The sequence below is a fragment of the Pelecanus crispus genome, chromosome 5 (assembly GCF_030463565.1).
Source record: "Pelecanus crispus isolate bPelCri1 chromosome 5, bPelCri1.pri, whole genome shotgun sequence".
NCBI lineage: Eukaryota > Metazoa > Chordata > Aves > Pelecaniformes > Pelecanidae > Pelecanus > Pelecanus crispus.
Genome location: NC_134647.1, coordinates 50,261,874 through 50,280,102, shown reverse-complemented (window position 1 = coordinate 50,280,102; position 18,229 = coordinate 50,261,874). Strand labels below are relative to the sequence as shown.

General features: G+C 41.0%; 1 protein-coding gene across 1 annotated transcript in view; it reads left to right on the top strand.

The window, feature by feature from the left end:
- HMCN1 (hemicentin 1) overlaps positions 1-18,229 on the top strand; it is a 213,424-nt gene that overhangs the window by 132,340 nt on the left and 62,855 nt on the right. The window contains exons 43-50 of the mRNA XM_075710119.1: positions 584-706; positions 2,581-2,742; positions 3,555-3,836; positions 5,097-5,264; positions 8,388-8,501; positions 15,834-15,920; positions 16,316-16,507; positions 17,241-17,414. Coding sequence (XP_075566234.1) covers positions 584-706; positions 2,581-2,742; positions 3,555-3,836; positions 5,097-5,264; positions 8,388-8,501; positions 15,834-15,920; positions 16,316-16,507; positions 17,241-17,414 — 1,302 coding nt within the window. The remainder of the gene's footprint in view (positions 1-583; positions 707-2,580; positions 2,743-3,554; positions 3,837-5,096; positions 5,265-8,387; positions 8,502-15,833; positions 15,921-16,315; positions 16,508-17,240; positions 17,415-18,229) is intronic.

Below are 18,229 nucleotides of genomic sequence, written 5' to 3'. Positions count from 1 at the left end.
GAAGGCAGTTATCCCTTCCCTAGTGATTGAACTGACGTTCTTTAAGATTTTGAGAATCAGAGTGAAAACAGTGGTCCCTTTTGTCTGCAACTGGTTTACAGTCACAGAGCTGTAAAGCAAAGCTGGCACTTAGCTGCGTCCTTAGTGTTGGATGTGGCAGCCACTGTGTTGCTGCAGGAAAGAATCAAAGGAAAAACTTGGGTTGAATTTTAAAAGTCACTTTCTGACTAATGATGGTATCTGTAGGTTTATGAACTAAGGCCATGAATGAGGCAGGCTCTTAGAGTTGGAGTCAGTTTACATAATTCACAGAAATGACTTTGTTCTGTGAAGTCCATTCAAAAGTCAGCCAGAAATAGAGCCTATGCATGCACCAGACCTCAGAGGCTGGCAGGATAGATGCAGTCATTTGCAAGTGTATTATTCCCTACCCAGGATCTGGTTTTCATTGTCAGCAAGACAATACATCCTTGTAATTGCTTTAGAGTGTAACGGGACAAATTTGTTTGAGTGTTGTTTGATCTTACTGTTGGCTGATAAAGTTTTGTTTCAAATGCTGCAATTATTTGACATTTCTTTTCAGTATCACCAAGTATTTATGGATCAGATGACATCTCTCATCTGACAGTAATTGAAGGGAGCTTGATAAGCCTGATATGTGAGTCTAGTGGCATCCCACCAGCCAGTCTTACCTGGAAAAAGAATGGTGAGTGACCGTCCATTGTCTGTTTTATAAAGCAAATGTGATAATTCTGACCTGCCAGTTTTTCTTTTTTTCCTGTGAACATTTTAGATTAGTGTGTTCTGAGGAATCCAAACATGCAGGTATCTAAACCATCCTGATATTGAGTAAAATGAACCACACTAGAAGATTATTCCCTTCTCTTTAACTCACCTCTGCTTAGATGAGGTGTCGCCAAGTTCACAGGTTCAATCCCTGCTTACTGCAGGGGGGTTTGGCCTCGATGATCTCTCAAGGTCCCTTCCAACCCAAAGCATTCTATGATTCTATGATTATTCCTAAAGACATGCAAGAGAAGCACAGTACAGAGATTCCTGAGCTGACTTAAAAATGGACAGTTTATACATGTTAGTGAAGCACTTAACCCCTCTCAATATGCTTATTTACCATGGTGTAGCAAGACAGCAACAAGACTTACTTATAGATCCCAGCTGTCAGGGCTGTGAGTCACTGTGAAGGCCTGTGGTGCGGAGTCGAGGGTCTCTGCCCTGTGATCCACTGCATAACATAGATGTGTCCTCTGGGTTATTTTTAAATTTGCAGCTATGGCATACTGCCAAGCAATGAAAATGCATCCAGTTGTAGTCATTGCTTTTGGGATTTGCTGAACCTTTCTCTCATCCCATCTTAATATTTAAGGGTAGTCTGCACACCTTTTTGCTTTAGGGTTTAAAGTAACATTGACAAACACCTTCTTATGAATCAGCAGACACAAGCAGGTATTTTTAGCACCTTCTTTTAAGCATGGACACTGTTGGAGACAGAATATTAGACAAAGTAAGATGTTGGACTCTTCAGTATGGTAATTCTTGTGTTGTTAATCAATCTTACCTATTCATATGTGTCTTTCCAGGCGGCACAATTCAGTGTGGTATGTGCCTACCTTAATTAATTTTTTGACTTGTGGAAAGAACAGATTTTAATTATAAAACACTTTTTCTAATGCATAAAATTTTCAGAGAAAATGAAGTTTATCAAGTTCTTTTTAAACCCTGTCTCTTTGAAGCCAAAAAGGCATTGTATGACATGTTCTAATAATGTACTGCAAGGCTAAAGTGTATGCACTTAAATGGCAGAAAGGAAACTTGAACCTGTTGGAAAGTCCAGAAAGGCAGTTAGGAAGTAGTACAGTTTTGAATGTTACTTGAGAGCAAGATTTTTCATCATGTTTGACACTTGGTGCACTTATTCATAGAGAGGATTTTAAATGCACAAGTGGGAAATGAAAATTCAGCTTGTAAGAATTATCAGTGGCAGGTGTATTCTTTCTGTCACAAAGTCTCCCTGCAGTTTGTAAAGATAAAGATAGTTGCCTCTTCTGAGGTCTCCAAGATTGAAAATTCAGCTCAGAGAATGTAATATTATTTTGCTGTCACGTTTCTGCTGAGAATTTCCTGGGCAGAAGTCTAAGCACATGTGCTGTGCAACATACAATACACAGATGGTCTGGCTTGTGAAGGCTAAATTATGTGTTTCTAAGCACTGTCTGTGCTGGGTGAGACAATTATATGCTGGACAATGAGTCAGATTTTACTGAAAATGTTGAATTTGCTGCTCAGTGGAAGTGTCCAAGATGTTCTGGATGGACGTGAGTGTGGTGAGTGTTACTGTGCTTTAGCTCAGGTTGATATATGTTAATGAAGTCTGCAATTAATATGCGAAGTCCTCAGAATCTGCTTGCATGGAGTTTCTGATGTCTGGGAAAACTCTGATAGAGTAGTTCTAAAGTGGACAATTGTGCAGCTCAGTAATTTTTAAACGCGCCAGTGGACTTTATAGAACATGAGCAAGCTTATTACCATTTTCTGTGTTTTTATCTGAAACAATGTTTCTTGCAGGCTCTCCACTGGTGGCTGACCTTTCCGGAAGGGTGCGGATATTATCTGGAGGCAGACAGCTACAGATTTCAATTGCTGAAAAGTCTGATGCTGCATCTTACACTTGTATTGCTTCAAATGTAGCTGGAAGTGCAAAGAAAGAATACAGTTTGCAAGTATATGGTAAGTTAACATGAAAAATTCTGTTCCTAGTTTACCAGTTCTGAAATAGTTATGTTATGAAAGTTATCACTACAGTGATGTTAAGCTGCAGGATTTTCAGGAGGTAATGTCTAGCTATAGGACAATTTCAGGGTACCCTGAGGAGAAAGTTAATTACTTAAAATATTGACACTTTGGACTTGGAGCTTGACCAAGACATTGCATATACCAGTTGAAAGTGTATTTGACCGCACATGATTATGAGGATGTAACCCCTTTACGGGTTAATTAGTATAATGTTTCTTGTCACCAGACTGTAGAAAAGATGAAAACTAATTGAACTTAGATTTTCCAGTTTTACTGCAAATTCTGTATTTCACTCAGGAGGTATTTTTATATATTATTATATATAATTATTAATTTTATATATATAAAACAATATAATATATTATTATAAAAGGAGGTATTTTTAAACAATCCCATGAAAGAGAAAATATTCAAAAATCTGTAGGGATTGACAGCATCTATTCTAAGCATTTGGGGCAGTCTTTTTTTAATTTAATTTTTTTACTGTTTGCATTTTTAAAATTGCCCATAAGTTACACTTTAAAAAACATTTTTACTTTATGGGGTGGGGACAGGGGAGGTTATTTGTTATTTGCTATGAATTGCGGAGTGCCCCTAACAGATCTGCCAGCAGTAACCCACAACAACTGGTCTTTATGAAAATGCTGTTATGGCAAACTTGATTGCTGTTCTGTTCAGAAACAGGTGGAGATCCTGAAATGTAGCTTCCAGTTGACTTTTAAATGGTGTTTCTTTTTCTTTCATAGTTCGACCAACTATATTAAACAGTGGTAGCCACCCATCAGAAGTTGTTGTCACCCAAGGAAATGAAATTTCTTTGCAGTGCAAGGTACAGGGCATTCCAGAACCAACAATAACGTGGATGAAGGATGGCCGTCTGCTGGTCAGTGGAAGGGACATAGCAATACTTCATGATGGTCACTTTCTTCAGCTGAAAAATGCCCAGGTGTCAGACACTGGCCGCTATGTCTGTGTTGCTGCCAATGTGGCAGGACTGTCTGACAGAAAATACGATTTAAATGTTCATGGTGAGTGTGTGCAAAATGGGGCAGGCATAACGGAAACTAATTAGACTTTTACGTTCACCAAAGGACATCCAAGAAATAGCTGTGTGGCTAAATGCACCACCTCTATCTATTGCAGGCCTTACATGTGATGCAGTTTCAATTGCAGTGTTACAAAAATCTAAATCCAATTTTATATCTCCTGAATATTTTAAAATCATACCTCTGTCTCTGTTAATATCAATCCACCCCCAGCTGCTCCATCTCCTGAGAGGAGAAAACCAAGATATGGTATAGTTTTATACAATATTGGGGTGAGTGTCATGGTGGGAAATATTCTATTGTGGGAGACAGAAATCAAGGTTTAACTGAGAACACCCTGCTAGCGGCTGCTGCCAGAGGACAGTTACCTGAGCATAGCCAGTATCTCAAGTACCTAATTATCAGGTTCTCTCATTTTGCACAATCAGACGAATTTAAAGATGGTACCTCCAACTAGAATTCAACTCCATAGTTTGACTTGATGGAACTGATCAGAACATCACATTATCTTACAGCCACTGTAATTCTTTTACATATGATTTTTTAATGTGTCATTGAACACTGAATAGTCATGTTTTACTGTGAAAGTGAACACAGGAATTCTCGTTATTGAAAGTGAGAGGAGTAATTATTTACCAGTTTTATTTATGTATTTTTTTATTTGGAATGTTTGCTGCACTGTAGTTTCAAACTTCTGGGTAGTAAAAAGAGACTTTAAACCTCCTCAAGCTACTTGAAGTGCTGGAGGATGCTGGTCAATCCTTGACCCCAGGCTTTATGTTCTAAAGTATGAACTGTAGAACTGCAGAACTTCTTCCAAAGTGGAACTATTCTTATTCCTGGTAAAGAAAAGCTAAAAATAAATTGGTGGTAGTTATTTTAATAGGGAGTTGTTGTTTCCATTAGAAAAAGCATGTAATTTTGTCAGTCTTAGAATTTTCCCTAGTGTTTCTTTAGATACTGGATATTATAATGAGTGTAGAATGGACAGAACTACTATAAACTGTTATTCGCTAAGGATCTTAAGCCATAAAATAAAGGTAATAGAACTGATAGAATTTTATTTTAATATTTCCATGCAGTTACGCAGCAAGAAATTGTCATTAATATATAGCATTAAATGTCTGAGTTTTGAAGTTCTTCATTTGCCAAGCTTATATTAGCTTCAGTGAATTATTATTTGGATGACAATGTTTGAATTTTTATTCTGAAGTATGGCTTGGCTTTACTTTTGTTCTGTAGTTCCTCCAAGTATTGCTGGTGACCTGCAGATGCCTGAAAACATCAGCATTGTGGAGAAGAATCCCATCTCTCTGGTTTGTGAAGCTTCAGGAATTCCCTTGCCGTCAATAACGTGGCTCAAAAATGGATGGCCAGTCGCTTTGAACAACTCGGTGCGAATCCTCTCAGGTACAAAAACTGTAGTTATTTTTAAAAAAAAAAAAAGTAAACTTTTAAAGTTGTTACCAAACTTTATGTGTATGGGCCAAAGGTGTGGTAACTACTTGGTCTGTGACATGGAATAAGCCATTATTCTGGCTGTTAGTGTATGTCAGTCCAATGCTTATTTCCAGAAGTATGTCAGATGGTAACATCTTGCTTTGTCAGTGCCTATACATATACTATTAGCTCTCTCATTTGATTAGTTTTCTCTACCTCTTCACAGTTATTTTACCCTTTAAAGACAAAAAAATCTCGCAGAGAATGAATACGTGGGAGAATAAACAAAACGTATCTTTCATTTCTTTGGGTCTGTATATAAAAACAAAGGGAAACCTGCTCATGAGCCTCAGAAATTAATACATATAAATACTTCCTGGTCTTAGAGCTAACTGAATCTGATCTTCAGAATGTCATCTAATAAAAACTGGAATTAGGTGATCAGCCAAAGACAGCACAGAACACTGCATTAGCAAAAAGACTAGTCCACGGGATCTGGAGAAACTTATGATAGGCAAGTAGAGAAATAGATCCAATTCATTAGGGATCTCAATTTTCAAGCTGGAATAACCTACAGAGAACTAGTTCAGATGCTTTTTTTTATGACAGTAGTAATTGATAGAGGCATCCAAAATAGGAGGGGCCCAGTACCTGCTCCCGTAAACCATCTTCCTGCAATACCATAGGGAAGGGAGAGTGCTTGACTGGCAGCTGCAGTGATATTAAAGCTTTGTGTTTACAATAGGAAATTGAGTTAGCAGCCCTTGAGATTACAAACGGAAAATACATACCTAGCAGGCAATAAGTTTTGCATTGACTTTGTGTGTCTGGGGATCAGCTTTGTGGAGTGTGTGGAAGTAATTAAGTATCTGGTTACGACTGAGACGTATAGATAACAACTGAGATGTTGGGTTTGCCGCTCACAGCTAGAAATCTCATGAAAATAAGTTTTGATGACGTTTCTAATGCTCTGACACAGCCACCATGCAAAGCCAAGCCATCCTACAGCATAAAACACCAGAAAACTATCAGACAGGTAAAGAAAATCGAAGGTGTTTAGAAGGTCAACTAAGACTGGATCTGAAGCTGGAATTTTCCAGGATTATTTTCATTTGTGTAGCTTTTAACATTACAGGTAGTCCTGTCTTCTGCTTTCCCAATTTTAAGTATGGTGCCTGGAAAAAGGAGTGGGTGTCTGATTATTATCTGGTATAAATCTATCTGAATTGGTGTGCATTCCTTTGTGTATGAAGTTGCCATCAACAAAAATAATTTCTTCTGGGCTTGATTGTTTCTGTTCTGTCTGTTGATTTCTACACCCACACTAATATCACCACCCAGATTGCAGAGTCAGGAAGGGTGAGAGACAAAAAGATGTTTATTGTCTCTGAATGTTAGCTGCAATGGGAGTGGGGAAACAGGCCAGAACTCAGTGCTTTGTTTTCCAGCAAACTTTGTGCTTTTGTGCAGTTCTTTAGAAAACTACACATTGTGGTAGTGAACCGTAACCACCGTGGCATTTGGAACTTTATTTGTGCTTGTACAGCTGTAAAAAACCAAAACCAACAACAATAACAACAAATCCCCCTCTTCGACTAAATTAAGAGGCAAAATACTTTGCTAAAGCAAGATTTTGGTTCTGTTGATTGAAAACATACTTGGCATTGCAGATGATTTAAATGTGTGGACACACTGCTGGCAACTTCGAATCTGTTAATTCAGATACTATGCTGATGTTTCCTTTTAGTGATGCTTCCTACATACTTCAGAAAAAAAAGAGAAAAAATTCCACCATAACACATGTGCTTTCCTTGCAGACCATACACTAAGCTGTATGCTAGCTGTAGGAAGGGAAAAAGCTTTTATTAGGTTTTAGCTACATATAGAAAGTCATATCCTTCCTCAGCACTGGAGCCCTGGGTGTGCAAGTAGGTGATACCATAGAAAGTTACAGTCTCCTGCAGGCAGATATCTGCTTCATTTTTGCTTCTTATATGGCTTTGTTCAGGATGTGGATGGGAGAAAGGATCAGGGTGACATGAGTCTCAAGAACTGAGCCTTCCTCAGTCTCACAACAGGTAGGATTCCTTGAGCAGAGGCACATCCATCAAGCAGGTCATCAGTTTCTTCTGTCAAAGCACGTGACCAGGAACATAAATTTCTAGGATATATCCCAATAATGAGACCCTGTGGATATCCGCAGGCAGGACATGCACAGTTCAGATGTGATTTACTGTGAGCTAATGATTGCTAATGTGAGAGCTACTAATGAGAAACTGGAAAAGGCTGAAGGATGGCCACCACATTTGTTTTCACACTTAAATGCTCACTGGTGTTTGTTTTGCTGTTCCTCTGCCAAAAAGGAAGCAAAGAGAAATGATTCTGCTAGGGCAAAGCGGGGATATTCTTGGCCCTTTCATCAAACATATTTGCAAAACTTCTTCCTTTTAAGCTAGCATACCTATGCAAATGTGTCCAAGACACTGTATTCTGTCAAAATTTCCTGCATAGAAGTACGTGTACAAATCCTGCATATTGCAAACACAGTGCTGCTGCCACATCCAAAGTGTCTGTGCTGGTCAATGAATTATGTGTGCACTGTACCCCTGCATGTAGTTTGAGTGACCTGTGGAGCAGGTTTGATTTTTCTCTGCATGAACTCTACAGATGTCTCAAGTTTTCAGTTCTGGTTGGTCTCTGGCTTTATCCAGAAATTCTCAGAAAATGTCTGAATGCCTCAAAGTTCACTTAAATGTAATTTCTGGAGGAAAACAAAGAGATGCGTCAGGGTAGCTTGGAAGTTACTGACTAGAAAGAGTAGTATGATCAATGTTAGGTACAGATCTAAAAGCACTGAGGAGCTGAGGGGCTGAGCAGACACACAGAAATGGTGGGAGTAGGAATAAGGTCAGTCATTTTTACTGTTAGTTCAACAAAACAAAACACATTAAAAAAATAGACCACATTAAAAATATTTACAGCTCTAAATTTAACTAAAAAATAAAAAACCCGAAGAGTTAGCACAGACAATTTGGGAGCATATTGGCTGGAGCAGGACTTCACTGATTGTATGTTTTTTGGTTTTCTCCTCAGGGGGCAGAACACTCCGTTTGACACACACGAGTGTAGCAGATGAAGGTCAATATACTTGTGTAGTGACCAATGCTGCAGGAGAAGCGAGGAAGGATTTTGACCTTTCTGTTCTAGGTAAGTATGTGATAATTTCTGTTACAGTAGAAGATGATAAGGTATACTGTATACTTTGCTGGTATTTTAAAAATTATTATGCCAAAACATATGTCCTTAGGGGGGAAAAAAAGTGCATTTGATAACATGTTCTGAAAATTAGGTTTTATAGAGAAGTTACTTCTACATGTGAATTTGCTGTTTGTTGAGTTTTTGAAATTAAGATTCCTCAGGCATAATTTGGAATAACTGGCAGCTACTTCTGTTTTGTGGTTGGTTTGGGTTTTTTCTGAAAAGGAACTATGGCAATGTAACTGGCTTCAGTTACGTTGTCACTTCAGTTGGATAGAAGTCTGGGGGATGCTGACAGCCAGACTCTCATCCTGTCTTCTGTTTCTTGTTGTTTATAGCTTCGCTCTCCCTTGGGCATGATGAACAAGGTGAATCAGTTTATAGGTGATCTGAAAAGGTGGGGGTTTTGTATTTTCCTGGTCAGGTTAGTTTTCAGCCAGATGAGTTCCCTGCTGGTTCACCACACAGCCTATAAATGCCAGTATTGGTGAAAGGAAGACGACGAGAGTAAGTGGTCAGGGGAATAGTGCTATTTCTTTTGGCGCCAGCCTGAATTTAAGCTGGTTTAAGTCAAAAGAAAACTGTGGCCCCAGGAAACGATATGACATTCATGTGAATCTGTTGCATCTAATGCTCAAATGCAGAAAGTGCAGCCCCATATGACAATACTCATGAATTAAAAGCAGCATTATTGTGCAGCAGTGGATATAATATGTATAGCTGAGTGGCATGATGGTAATAATCTGTTGCAATAAAGATGCGAAGGCAAGGCCAAGACCGACAGGGAAGATAAACGCTGGAGCTGGAATTGTTTTTGTGAAATAGAGAGCTCTGATTCAGTGGAAACCTTTAGTCAGTAGTGCTTTTGGTATTGTAAAGCCTATAAACCAAGTGTGGTAGTGGGTGATCCTGCTAACATATTTAGACAAAGACTAGTACAGCAGGCTCTTTAGATGGGTATGTGGAACCCTTAATATGTAATTTTGTCACATTACTTATTTTTTTAAAAAATTGTATTTTTCCCAGAAAATACTGCTTTTTGGTTTAGTAACTATTTGTTATTTTTATCAATAATTACCAGGCCTGATGCAGGCTGTCTTATAGCGTTACTGCATATAATTTTCTTGTACATTTTTTCTCTAAGGTGCTGAGCGCTATCAGCTTCCCTTGCCTTCAGCTGACTTATGCATATTCAGCCTGTAAATGATAACTCACATTCATGTCAGTTCATGTTTATTTGATGAGCTCATGGAAGTGTAAGTCTGGTAGAATGGAAGAGATGGATAAGCACTGAAAAGCGTTCATTGTTTTACTGTTTTCTTTGGAGGGTTTTAGTAGCAGGGTGTTTATGAGGGTTCTGGGAATCTCTCTTGCATAGGCTTTATTTGCCTTGAAGAAAAATGCTCAGTGAGGCTGATGTCAAGTGGGCTAAGTGGAAAATTCCATTGTTCAGTCTTCTCTCCCCTCCCCCCAGTAATTTCTTTGTCTTTCTAGAGGAAAGTTACTGGAATGTGGCCTGATAGCAACACAGAACATTCACCATCTCACAGTAAATAGTAACTCTACAGAGACATCCCAGTGTTTCTCAAAATTGGTGTAGGAGGTGCAACAGGCGAGCCAGTTTGCATGGAGAACTTCGTGTAATAAGCACAATGTTTATATATTTGCAAAACGTTTGGTGTGGCTTTGTCATATTTCTGAAATTAATGTGTTGACATCTTAGTGTATTATTTTGGGGCCAAAGCGATGAGTTACTCTGTTAGCTTATGAATAGTAACTTTTGGCCTGACTTAGAAGTCCTGAACTTTATGATTTTACGTTATATTTTTCCACATCTAATTCCTTCACTAGTTGATGCTGCTTTGTCTCATTGTCCTTGGACACTAGAACCCATATAAAAGTCTGTTTTGCATTGCATATACAGTCACAGCAGGGAATTTAGAATCATTGAACCATAGAATACTTTGGGTTGGAAGGGACCTTTAGAGGTCATCTAGCCCAAACCCCCTGCAGTAAGCAGGGACATCTTTAACTAGATCAGGTTGCTCAGAGCCCCATCCAACCTGACCTTGAATGTTTCCAGGGATGGGGCCTCCACTACCTCTCTGGGCATCCTGTTCCAGTGCTTCACCACCCTCATTGTAAAAAATTTCTTCCTTATAGCCAGTCGAAATCTACCATCCTTCAGTTTAAAACTATTACCCCTTGTCCTGACACAACAGGCCTTGCTAAAAAGATTGTCTTCAACTTTCCTATAGGCCCCCTTTAAGTACTGAAAGGCCACAATAAGGTCTCCCTGCAGCCTTCTCTTCTCCAGGCTGAACAACCCCAACTCTCTCAGCCTGTCCTCGCAGGAGAGGTGCTCCAGCCCTCTGACCATCTTTGTGGCCCTCTTCTGGACCCACTCCAACACATCCATGTCCTTCTTGTGCTGAGGGCTCCAGAGCTGGATGCAGTACTCCAGGTGAGGTCTCACCAGAGCAGAGTAGAGGGGGCAGAATCACCTCCCTCGACCTGCTGGCCACGCTTCTGATGCAGCCGAGGATATGGTTGGCTTTCTGGGCTGCAAGCGCACATTGTTGCCTCATGTCCAGCTTTTCATCCACCAGTACCCCCAAGTCCTTCTCTGCAGGGCTGCTCTCAATCCCTTCATCCCCCAGCCTGTATTGATATTGGGGGTTGCCCCGACCCAGGTGCAGGACGTTGCACTTGGCCTTGTTGAACCTCATGAGGTTCACACAGGCCCACCTCTCCAGCTTGTCCAGGTCCCTTTGGATGACATCTTGCCCTTCTGGCGTGTCAGCTGCACTACTCAGCTTGGTGTCATCTGCAAACTTGCTGAGGGTGCACTCAATCCCACTGCCTATGTCATTGATGAAGATATTAAACAGCACTGGTCCCAGTACAGACCCCTGAGGGACACCACTTGTCACCGATCTCCATTTGGACATCGAGCCGTTGACTGCTACCCTCTGGACGCGACCATCCAACGAATTCCTTATCTCCTGAACATTCCACCCATCAAATCCATATCTCCCCAATTTAGAGAGAAGGATGTTGTGGGGGAACATGTCAAAGGCTTTACAGAAGTCCAGACAGATGACATCCATTGCTTTTCCCTTGTCCACTGCTGCAGTCACTCCTTCATAGAAAGCCACTAGGTTGGTCAGGCAGGACTTGCCCCTGGTGAATCTCTGCTGGCTGTCTCAAATCACCTCGCTGTCCTCCATGTGCTTGAGCATAGCTTCTAGGAAGATCTGTTCCATGATCTTCCCAGGCACAGAGGTGAGGCTGACAGGTCAGTAGTTCCCAGGGTCCTCCTTTCTTCCCTTTTTAAAAATGGGCATAACATTTCCCTTCGTCCACTCCAGGAAGTTCCAGAATTTGAAGTTCCAAATCTAGAAGTCCCAGCAATTTGATTCAGAACTGAATCACGAGTTGGTGAGAATGCCAGTACTGGCCACATCCTCCTGCATGCTGAACCTGCATCTCACCATGTGTCCTGTTCAGAGGTTAACTTTTAGCCATAGAATCATAGAATTGTTTAGGTAGGAAAAGACCTTTAAGATTATCCAGTCCAACCATTAACCTAACACTACCAAGTCCACCACTAAACCAATTAAGGGTAGAGTAATAATTAATTTCATGTTTCCTGGCTTGGTGGCTGGATTAGTTTTTAATTAAAGAAAAGCTAGGAATCATTAAGGTTGGAAAGAACCTCTAAGATCATCAGTCGAACCATCAACCTAACACCACCATGCCCACTAAACCGTGTCACAAAGTGCCATGTCTACATATTTTTTTAAACACCTCCAGGGATGGTGACTCCACCACCTCTCTGGGCAGCCTGTTCCAAAGCTTGACTACCCTTTCCATGAAGAAATTTTTTCTAATATCCAATCTAAACCTCCCCTGATGCAACCTGAGGCCATTTCCTCTCGTCCTATTGTTATCTACTTGGGAGAAGAGACCAACACCCACCTCACTACAACCTCCTTTCAGGTAGTTGTAGAGAGCTATAAGGTCACCCCTCAGCCTCCTCTTCTCTAGGCTAAACAATCCCAGTTCCCTCAGCTGCTCCTCATAAGCCTTGCTCTCCAGACCCTTCACCAGCTTTGTTGCCCTTCTCTGGACATGCTCCAGCACCTCAATGTCTTTCTTGTACTGAAGGGCCCAAAACTGGACACAGTATTCCAGGTGCGGCCTCACCAGCGCCGAGTACAGGGGGACAATCACCTCCCTGCTCCTGCTGGCCACACTATTCCTGATACAAGCCAGGATGCTGTTGGCCTTCTTGGCCACCTGGGTACACTGCTGGCTCATGTTCAGCTGGCTGTCAACCAGCACCCCCAGGTCCTTTTCGGCCAGGCAGCTTTCCAGCCACTCTTCCCCAAGCCTGTAGTGTTGCATGGGGTTGTTGTGACCCAAGTGCAGGACCCGGCACTTGGCCTTGTTGAACCTCATACAGCTGGCCTCAGGCCATCGGTCCAGCCTGTCCAGATCCCTCTGCAGGGCCATCCTACCCTCCAGCAGATCGACACTCCCACCCAACTTGGTGTCACCTGCAAACTTACTGAGGGTGCACTCAATCCCCTCATCCAGATCGTTGATAAAGATATGAAACAGAACTGGCCCCAAAACAGAGCCCTGGGGAACAGTGCTTGTGACCAGTCGCCAACTGGATTCAACTCCATTCACCACTACTCTCTGGGCTCAGCCATCCAGACAGTTAATTCACCCAGCGAAGAGTACACCTGCCTAGGCCATGAGCTGCCAGCTTCCCAAGGAGAATGCTGTGGGAGACAGTGTCAAAGGCTTTACTAAAGTCCAGGTAGATGACATCCACAGCCTTTCCTTCATCCGCTAGGTGGGTCACCAGGTCACAGAAGGAGATCAGGTTAGTCAGGCAGGATCTGCCTTTCATGAATCCATGCTGGCTGGGCCTAATCCCCTGGTTCACCTGCACTTGCCTGTTGAGCGTACTCAAGATGAACTGCTCCATAATCTTTGCTGGTACTGAGGTCAGGCTGACAGACCTGTAGTTTCCTGGCTCCTCCTTCTGGCCCTTCTTGTAGATGGGTGTCACATTGGCAAGCCTCCAGTCATCAGGGACCTGCCCTGTTAACCAGGACTGCTGATAGATGATGGTGAGTGGCTTGGAAAGCTCCTCCACCAGCTTCCTCAGTACTCTTGGGTGGATCCCATCTGGCCCCATGGACTTGTGAGCATCCAGTTGGCATAGCAGGTCATTAACTGCTTTCTCGTGGATTATTCGGGCTCCATTCTGCTCCCCGTCCCTGTCTTCCAGCTCAAGGGGGTGAATCCCCTGGGGATAACTGGTCTGGCTATTAAAGACAGAGGCAAAGAAGGTATTAAGTACCTCAGCCTTTTCCTCATCCTTGGTGACAATGTTCTCCCCCACATCCAATAAAGGATGGAGATTCTCCTTGGCTCTCTTTTTGTTGTTAATGTACTTGTAAAACGATTTTTTATTGTCTCTTACAACAGTGGCCAGATTGAGTTCTAGCTGGGCTTTTGCCCTTCTAATTTCCTCCCTGCATGACCTACCAAGATCCCTGTACTCTTTCTGAGTTGCCTGCCCCTTCTTCCAAAGGTGGTAAGCTCTCCTTTTTTCCCCGAGTCCCAGCAAAAGCTCCCTGTTCAGCCAGGCTGGTTGTCTTCCCTGCCAGTTTGTCTTACGGCAATGGGGACAGCCTGCTCCTGCACCCTTAAGACTTCCTTCTTGAAGAATGCCCATCCTTCCTGGACCCCTTTGCCCTTCAGGACTGTCTCCCAAGGGACATGCTGAAGTAGTGTCTTTGCCATTCAGTCAAGTGGGATGCAAACCTCTTTCATTTTTTTTTTTCTTCACTCTAGTTTGTGTCCTTCATTGGTATCAAAAATCTGGTGTAACATTATTTTTCTCTGTTGACAAAGAATTCTGCATATTACTGTGATTCTTATTTTTGTAAAACTTTTGCTTCCAACTTAGTGGTAGACCGCAAATAATCCGCTGAATATATTTTAATTCCTCTCTCTTTACGTCTTCTGTCTAGGCTGAAAGTTTGCATTTTGTAGGATTATGAAAGTGTAGTATCTGGCTCCGTAGTCTGGCATATTTGTTACAAATCTTTCGAAAACCTCTTGGAGATTGGGCTTGCTTTCTTATAACTGTAGGCCTCCTTTTCAACCTGTTATACTCCATGTCTACTTTGGTTTGTAGTGCCATTTTCTTTTGGCCTGAATCTGCAAGTGCCTCTACTTTGAACAAAATAGTTGATCAGAGCTCTTCACCACCACAGCTACTCACCAACACATTCATAATCTGGCATCCCTCATCCAATAGCACATTAGTCTGTGTAGTCCCGTTGACCAAGATTATTTGGAAACAAGTCATCCAGTGGTCAGCCGTACAGTAAGAGGTTCCTTGTATTGGGTTAGCTATTTGAGGGGTGGATAGGTATTTTAAGGATATGTTTTTTCTTCTATTTTCCTAGAGAAACATAGTTTGCACCACAGCAAGATGCCTTTAGACCTATATAGTTTGTTCATCTGCCTATATGGAATTAGCTGTATTTGCCTAAAACACATGTATGCCTTTACACAGCATCCACTTGTTGGTAATCTGTTGTATTACTTTGAGCATGCTGGTAAGGAGATAAAAACCACACAGGGTATGTGAATAGACAGGCTGACTTTTGTTGTTGTTGTTTGGTTTTTTGTGTGTGTGTGGATTGTTGGGGTTTTTTTTAATAAATCAGTTCTTTCCCAAGAGTTCTACATAGATGCTTTCAATTACTGTTGGAAAACAAACAACTCATAAACTTAAGCACATAGTTTTGAATAAATAAATCACTGCTTAATATGGGTGACAGAACTTGTTTACAAACTTATAATACCTGGGGGTGCATAAAATCAAACCTGGCCTCACTAACCAGTGCTCATCATCATTGCCCTACTGACCATACTCCTCAGCACCCTGGGTATCTCCTAGCTCTGAAGACTAAGTGAGGTGAGTATGTTATAGATCTGTGGTCCTCTCTTGCCCTTTGTGTGGACTTGTATGGTTAAGGGGTGCAGAACAGAGTGCATATCTGTTGCACAGGCAGGTTAGCTCTACACTTGTATCAAATCTGGACCTTTTTCTGGTAGATCTGGGCTGTTCATTGATTGATGTGATTAAGGGAAGCATACACTGAGATATAGCCTGAGTGTGTCTTTGTTGTATTTAAATTGATTGTAAGTAATACTTGCTAATGTTCTCTTCTTGTCTGTTTGCAGTGCCTCCAGGGATTGTTGGTGAAAATAAACTGGAAGATGTGAAAGTGAAAGAGAAGCACAGAGTTACCCTAACATGTGAAGTGATAGGTAAAAGTATACAACATTACTTATCTTTAGTGATCAAACCCATGGTGTCAATCATTGTTTCTGAACAGCATGTTTTTAATGGAATTTTCAGTTCAGTGGAATTTATAAATTTAAGCATGGTGCTTATAGCAGGACTAAGCACTCCTTCTTATAAAGGATGTATAAAATGTAGCCAAGAGGATATTTGCTGAGATATTTCTTCTCTAAAGGCCCATGGAATTTAAGAGGTGTGTATTACTTCAGGAGGTTCAAAGACTGTAGAATACATATTCCAAAACATCTCCCTAAAGGATGTATTTTAAAAGGGCATCTGAAACTGTATTTTTCTGTTTTTCAGAAATGTTGGCATATCCTGTGCAACAACTAACATTTGCAATTTTCTTTACTATATTAAGGGAACCCTGTACCACAGATCACCTGGATAAAGGATGGGCAATCTCTAACTGAGGATGAAGATCACAAGTTTCTGTCCAGTGGGCGTTTCCTGCAAATTGCCAATGCTCAAGTCACTGACACAGGGAGATACACATGTATTGCATCCAATACAGCTGGAGATAAGAGCAAAAGTTACAGTCTTAATGTACTTGGTAAGACAGCTGGGCTAACTCTTGCAGAGAAAATATTCATCTCAGGAAAAAAACCAGATAATCACATTGGAATTTTGTAGTACTTTAATTACAGCAATGCTTAAGTTGCCTGGCTATGATTAAAATTTTATAGCTTAGTAATTGATAAATAGTAGTAGTTCAATAGAAACAGCAGTTCTGTGCTTTAGACAATATAGAGCTAGAAAATGCAGAGCTATAACAGCACATTGTCTGTATGGAATGATCAGGACAGTACATTGGTTTATTGTGATTCAAGGAAGGAGTATCTGAAGAGCACTTCAGATTGTGATCTCTTCATAAAAGCTGAAACCATCTGCAGTTCTCTTTTTTTCATTACAGTTATTGCATAACCAAATGCAAACAATGGCAAGTTTGTTTTCCACATCCTCATTTCCTAGGCTCATGCCTCCTACTGATTTGCTGCTCACAGGATCATAACGTAGTGGGTCTGCCAGCTGCTGCACAAGAAGTGGTGGTTGGCTTCCTGGTGAGCTGCATTTGACAAAGGCTGATGGTGGATGGAATCCACTGATACGGGCTGATTGCTGACTTCAGGAAAAAACATAAAACCCGATGAATGTTGTCTGGTTCTGGGTTTCAGTGTGCCTCCCAGCTATTTAAGGCTGCAACCAGATTCCTAGACTGAACAGGGAAAAGAAAATTGGCTTTTCATGAGGATCTTTCCTCTGGTTAATGATTTTGTTGTTCCTAGTGTCCCCAACCATTGTGGGTGCAGATGGCCATGGAAATGCAGAAGATGTCACTGTTATCCTCAACAGCCCAACATCGCTGGTTTGTGAGGCTTACTCATATCCTCCAGCTACGATCACCTGGCTGAAAGATGGTAATCCTTTAGAATCAAACAGAAATATCCGCATTTTGCCAGGTAATTTTTTTTGTTATTGAGAAATAACATGACGCTTTATTCTTCTATTGTTTAGTTTCCCATTACAGATTTTTTGAAAAATCAAAGGATATATTTCTATTAAGTGTGATTTTTGTACTTTTGTAGCACTTCCCATTTCAATATTTTTAAGTGCCTCACAATTAACTGATTATTTACTTGTCTTTTATCTGTATTCAGGTATTTATCTTTTTGTTCCATAAAGCTAAATGATGGCAAACAAGTTCATTGGAGTTAATAGTGAATGTAAATAACTTGAAATTAAGCGTGGAAATTAGATGGAGAGAGATATAAACAACATCATTGGTAAAAAGAATGAGGTGGTATTTTTCTAGGTCATTAGTAGTTTGCCTTTTTTAATTTGTAGAGTAACTCTTACCTATTACATATATGGAGGTGGAAAACAGGAACAAGCTTCACTGGTAACACTGAAGTAATGTAGATGAACAAGTACTTCAGCATTGTTAACTGCAAGTGTTCAGAGGAAGAATGAGTTTATATTGATAGCGAGGAATTGAATTACTACATGGGGGGACAATTTGTAGGAATGCAGTCCGAGAAGAGCTGCAGCCAAATCAAATAATGACTCCTCTCTGAGAATGCAGACTATATAAATCATAAATAATCAGGGTACTATGGCAAGGAAATTGATGGATGTCAAAGTTGTAGAGGCCACCTGAAGTCTTAAATCCTACCAATTCATTCATGTTTACACTTCTCACATTGTGGCTGTTGCTTCTGCCATTCTTCAGAGGGACTGTCGCGGTTTAGCCCCAGCCAGCAACTAAGCATCATGT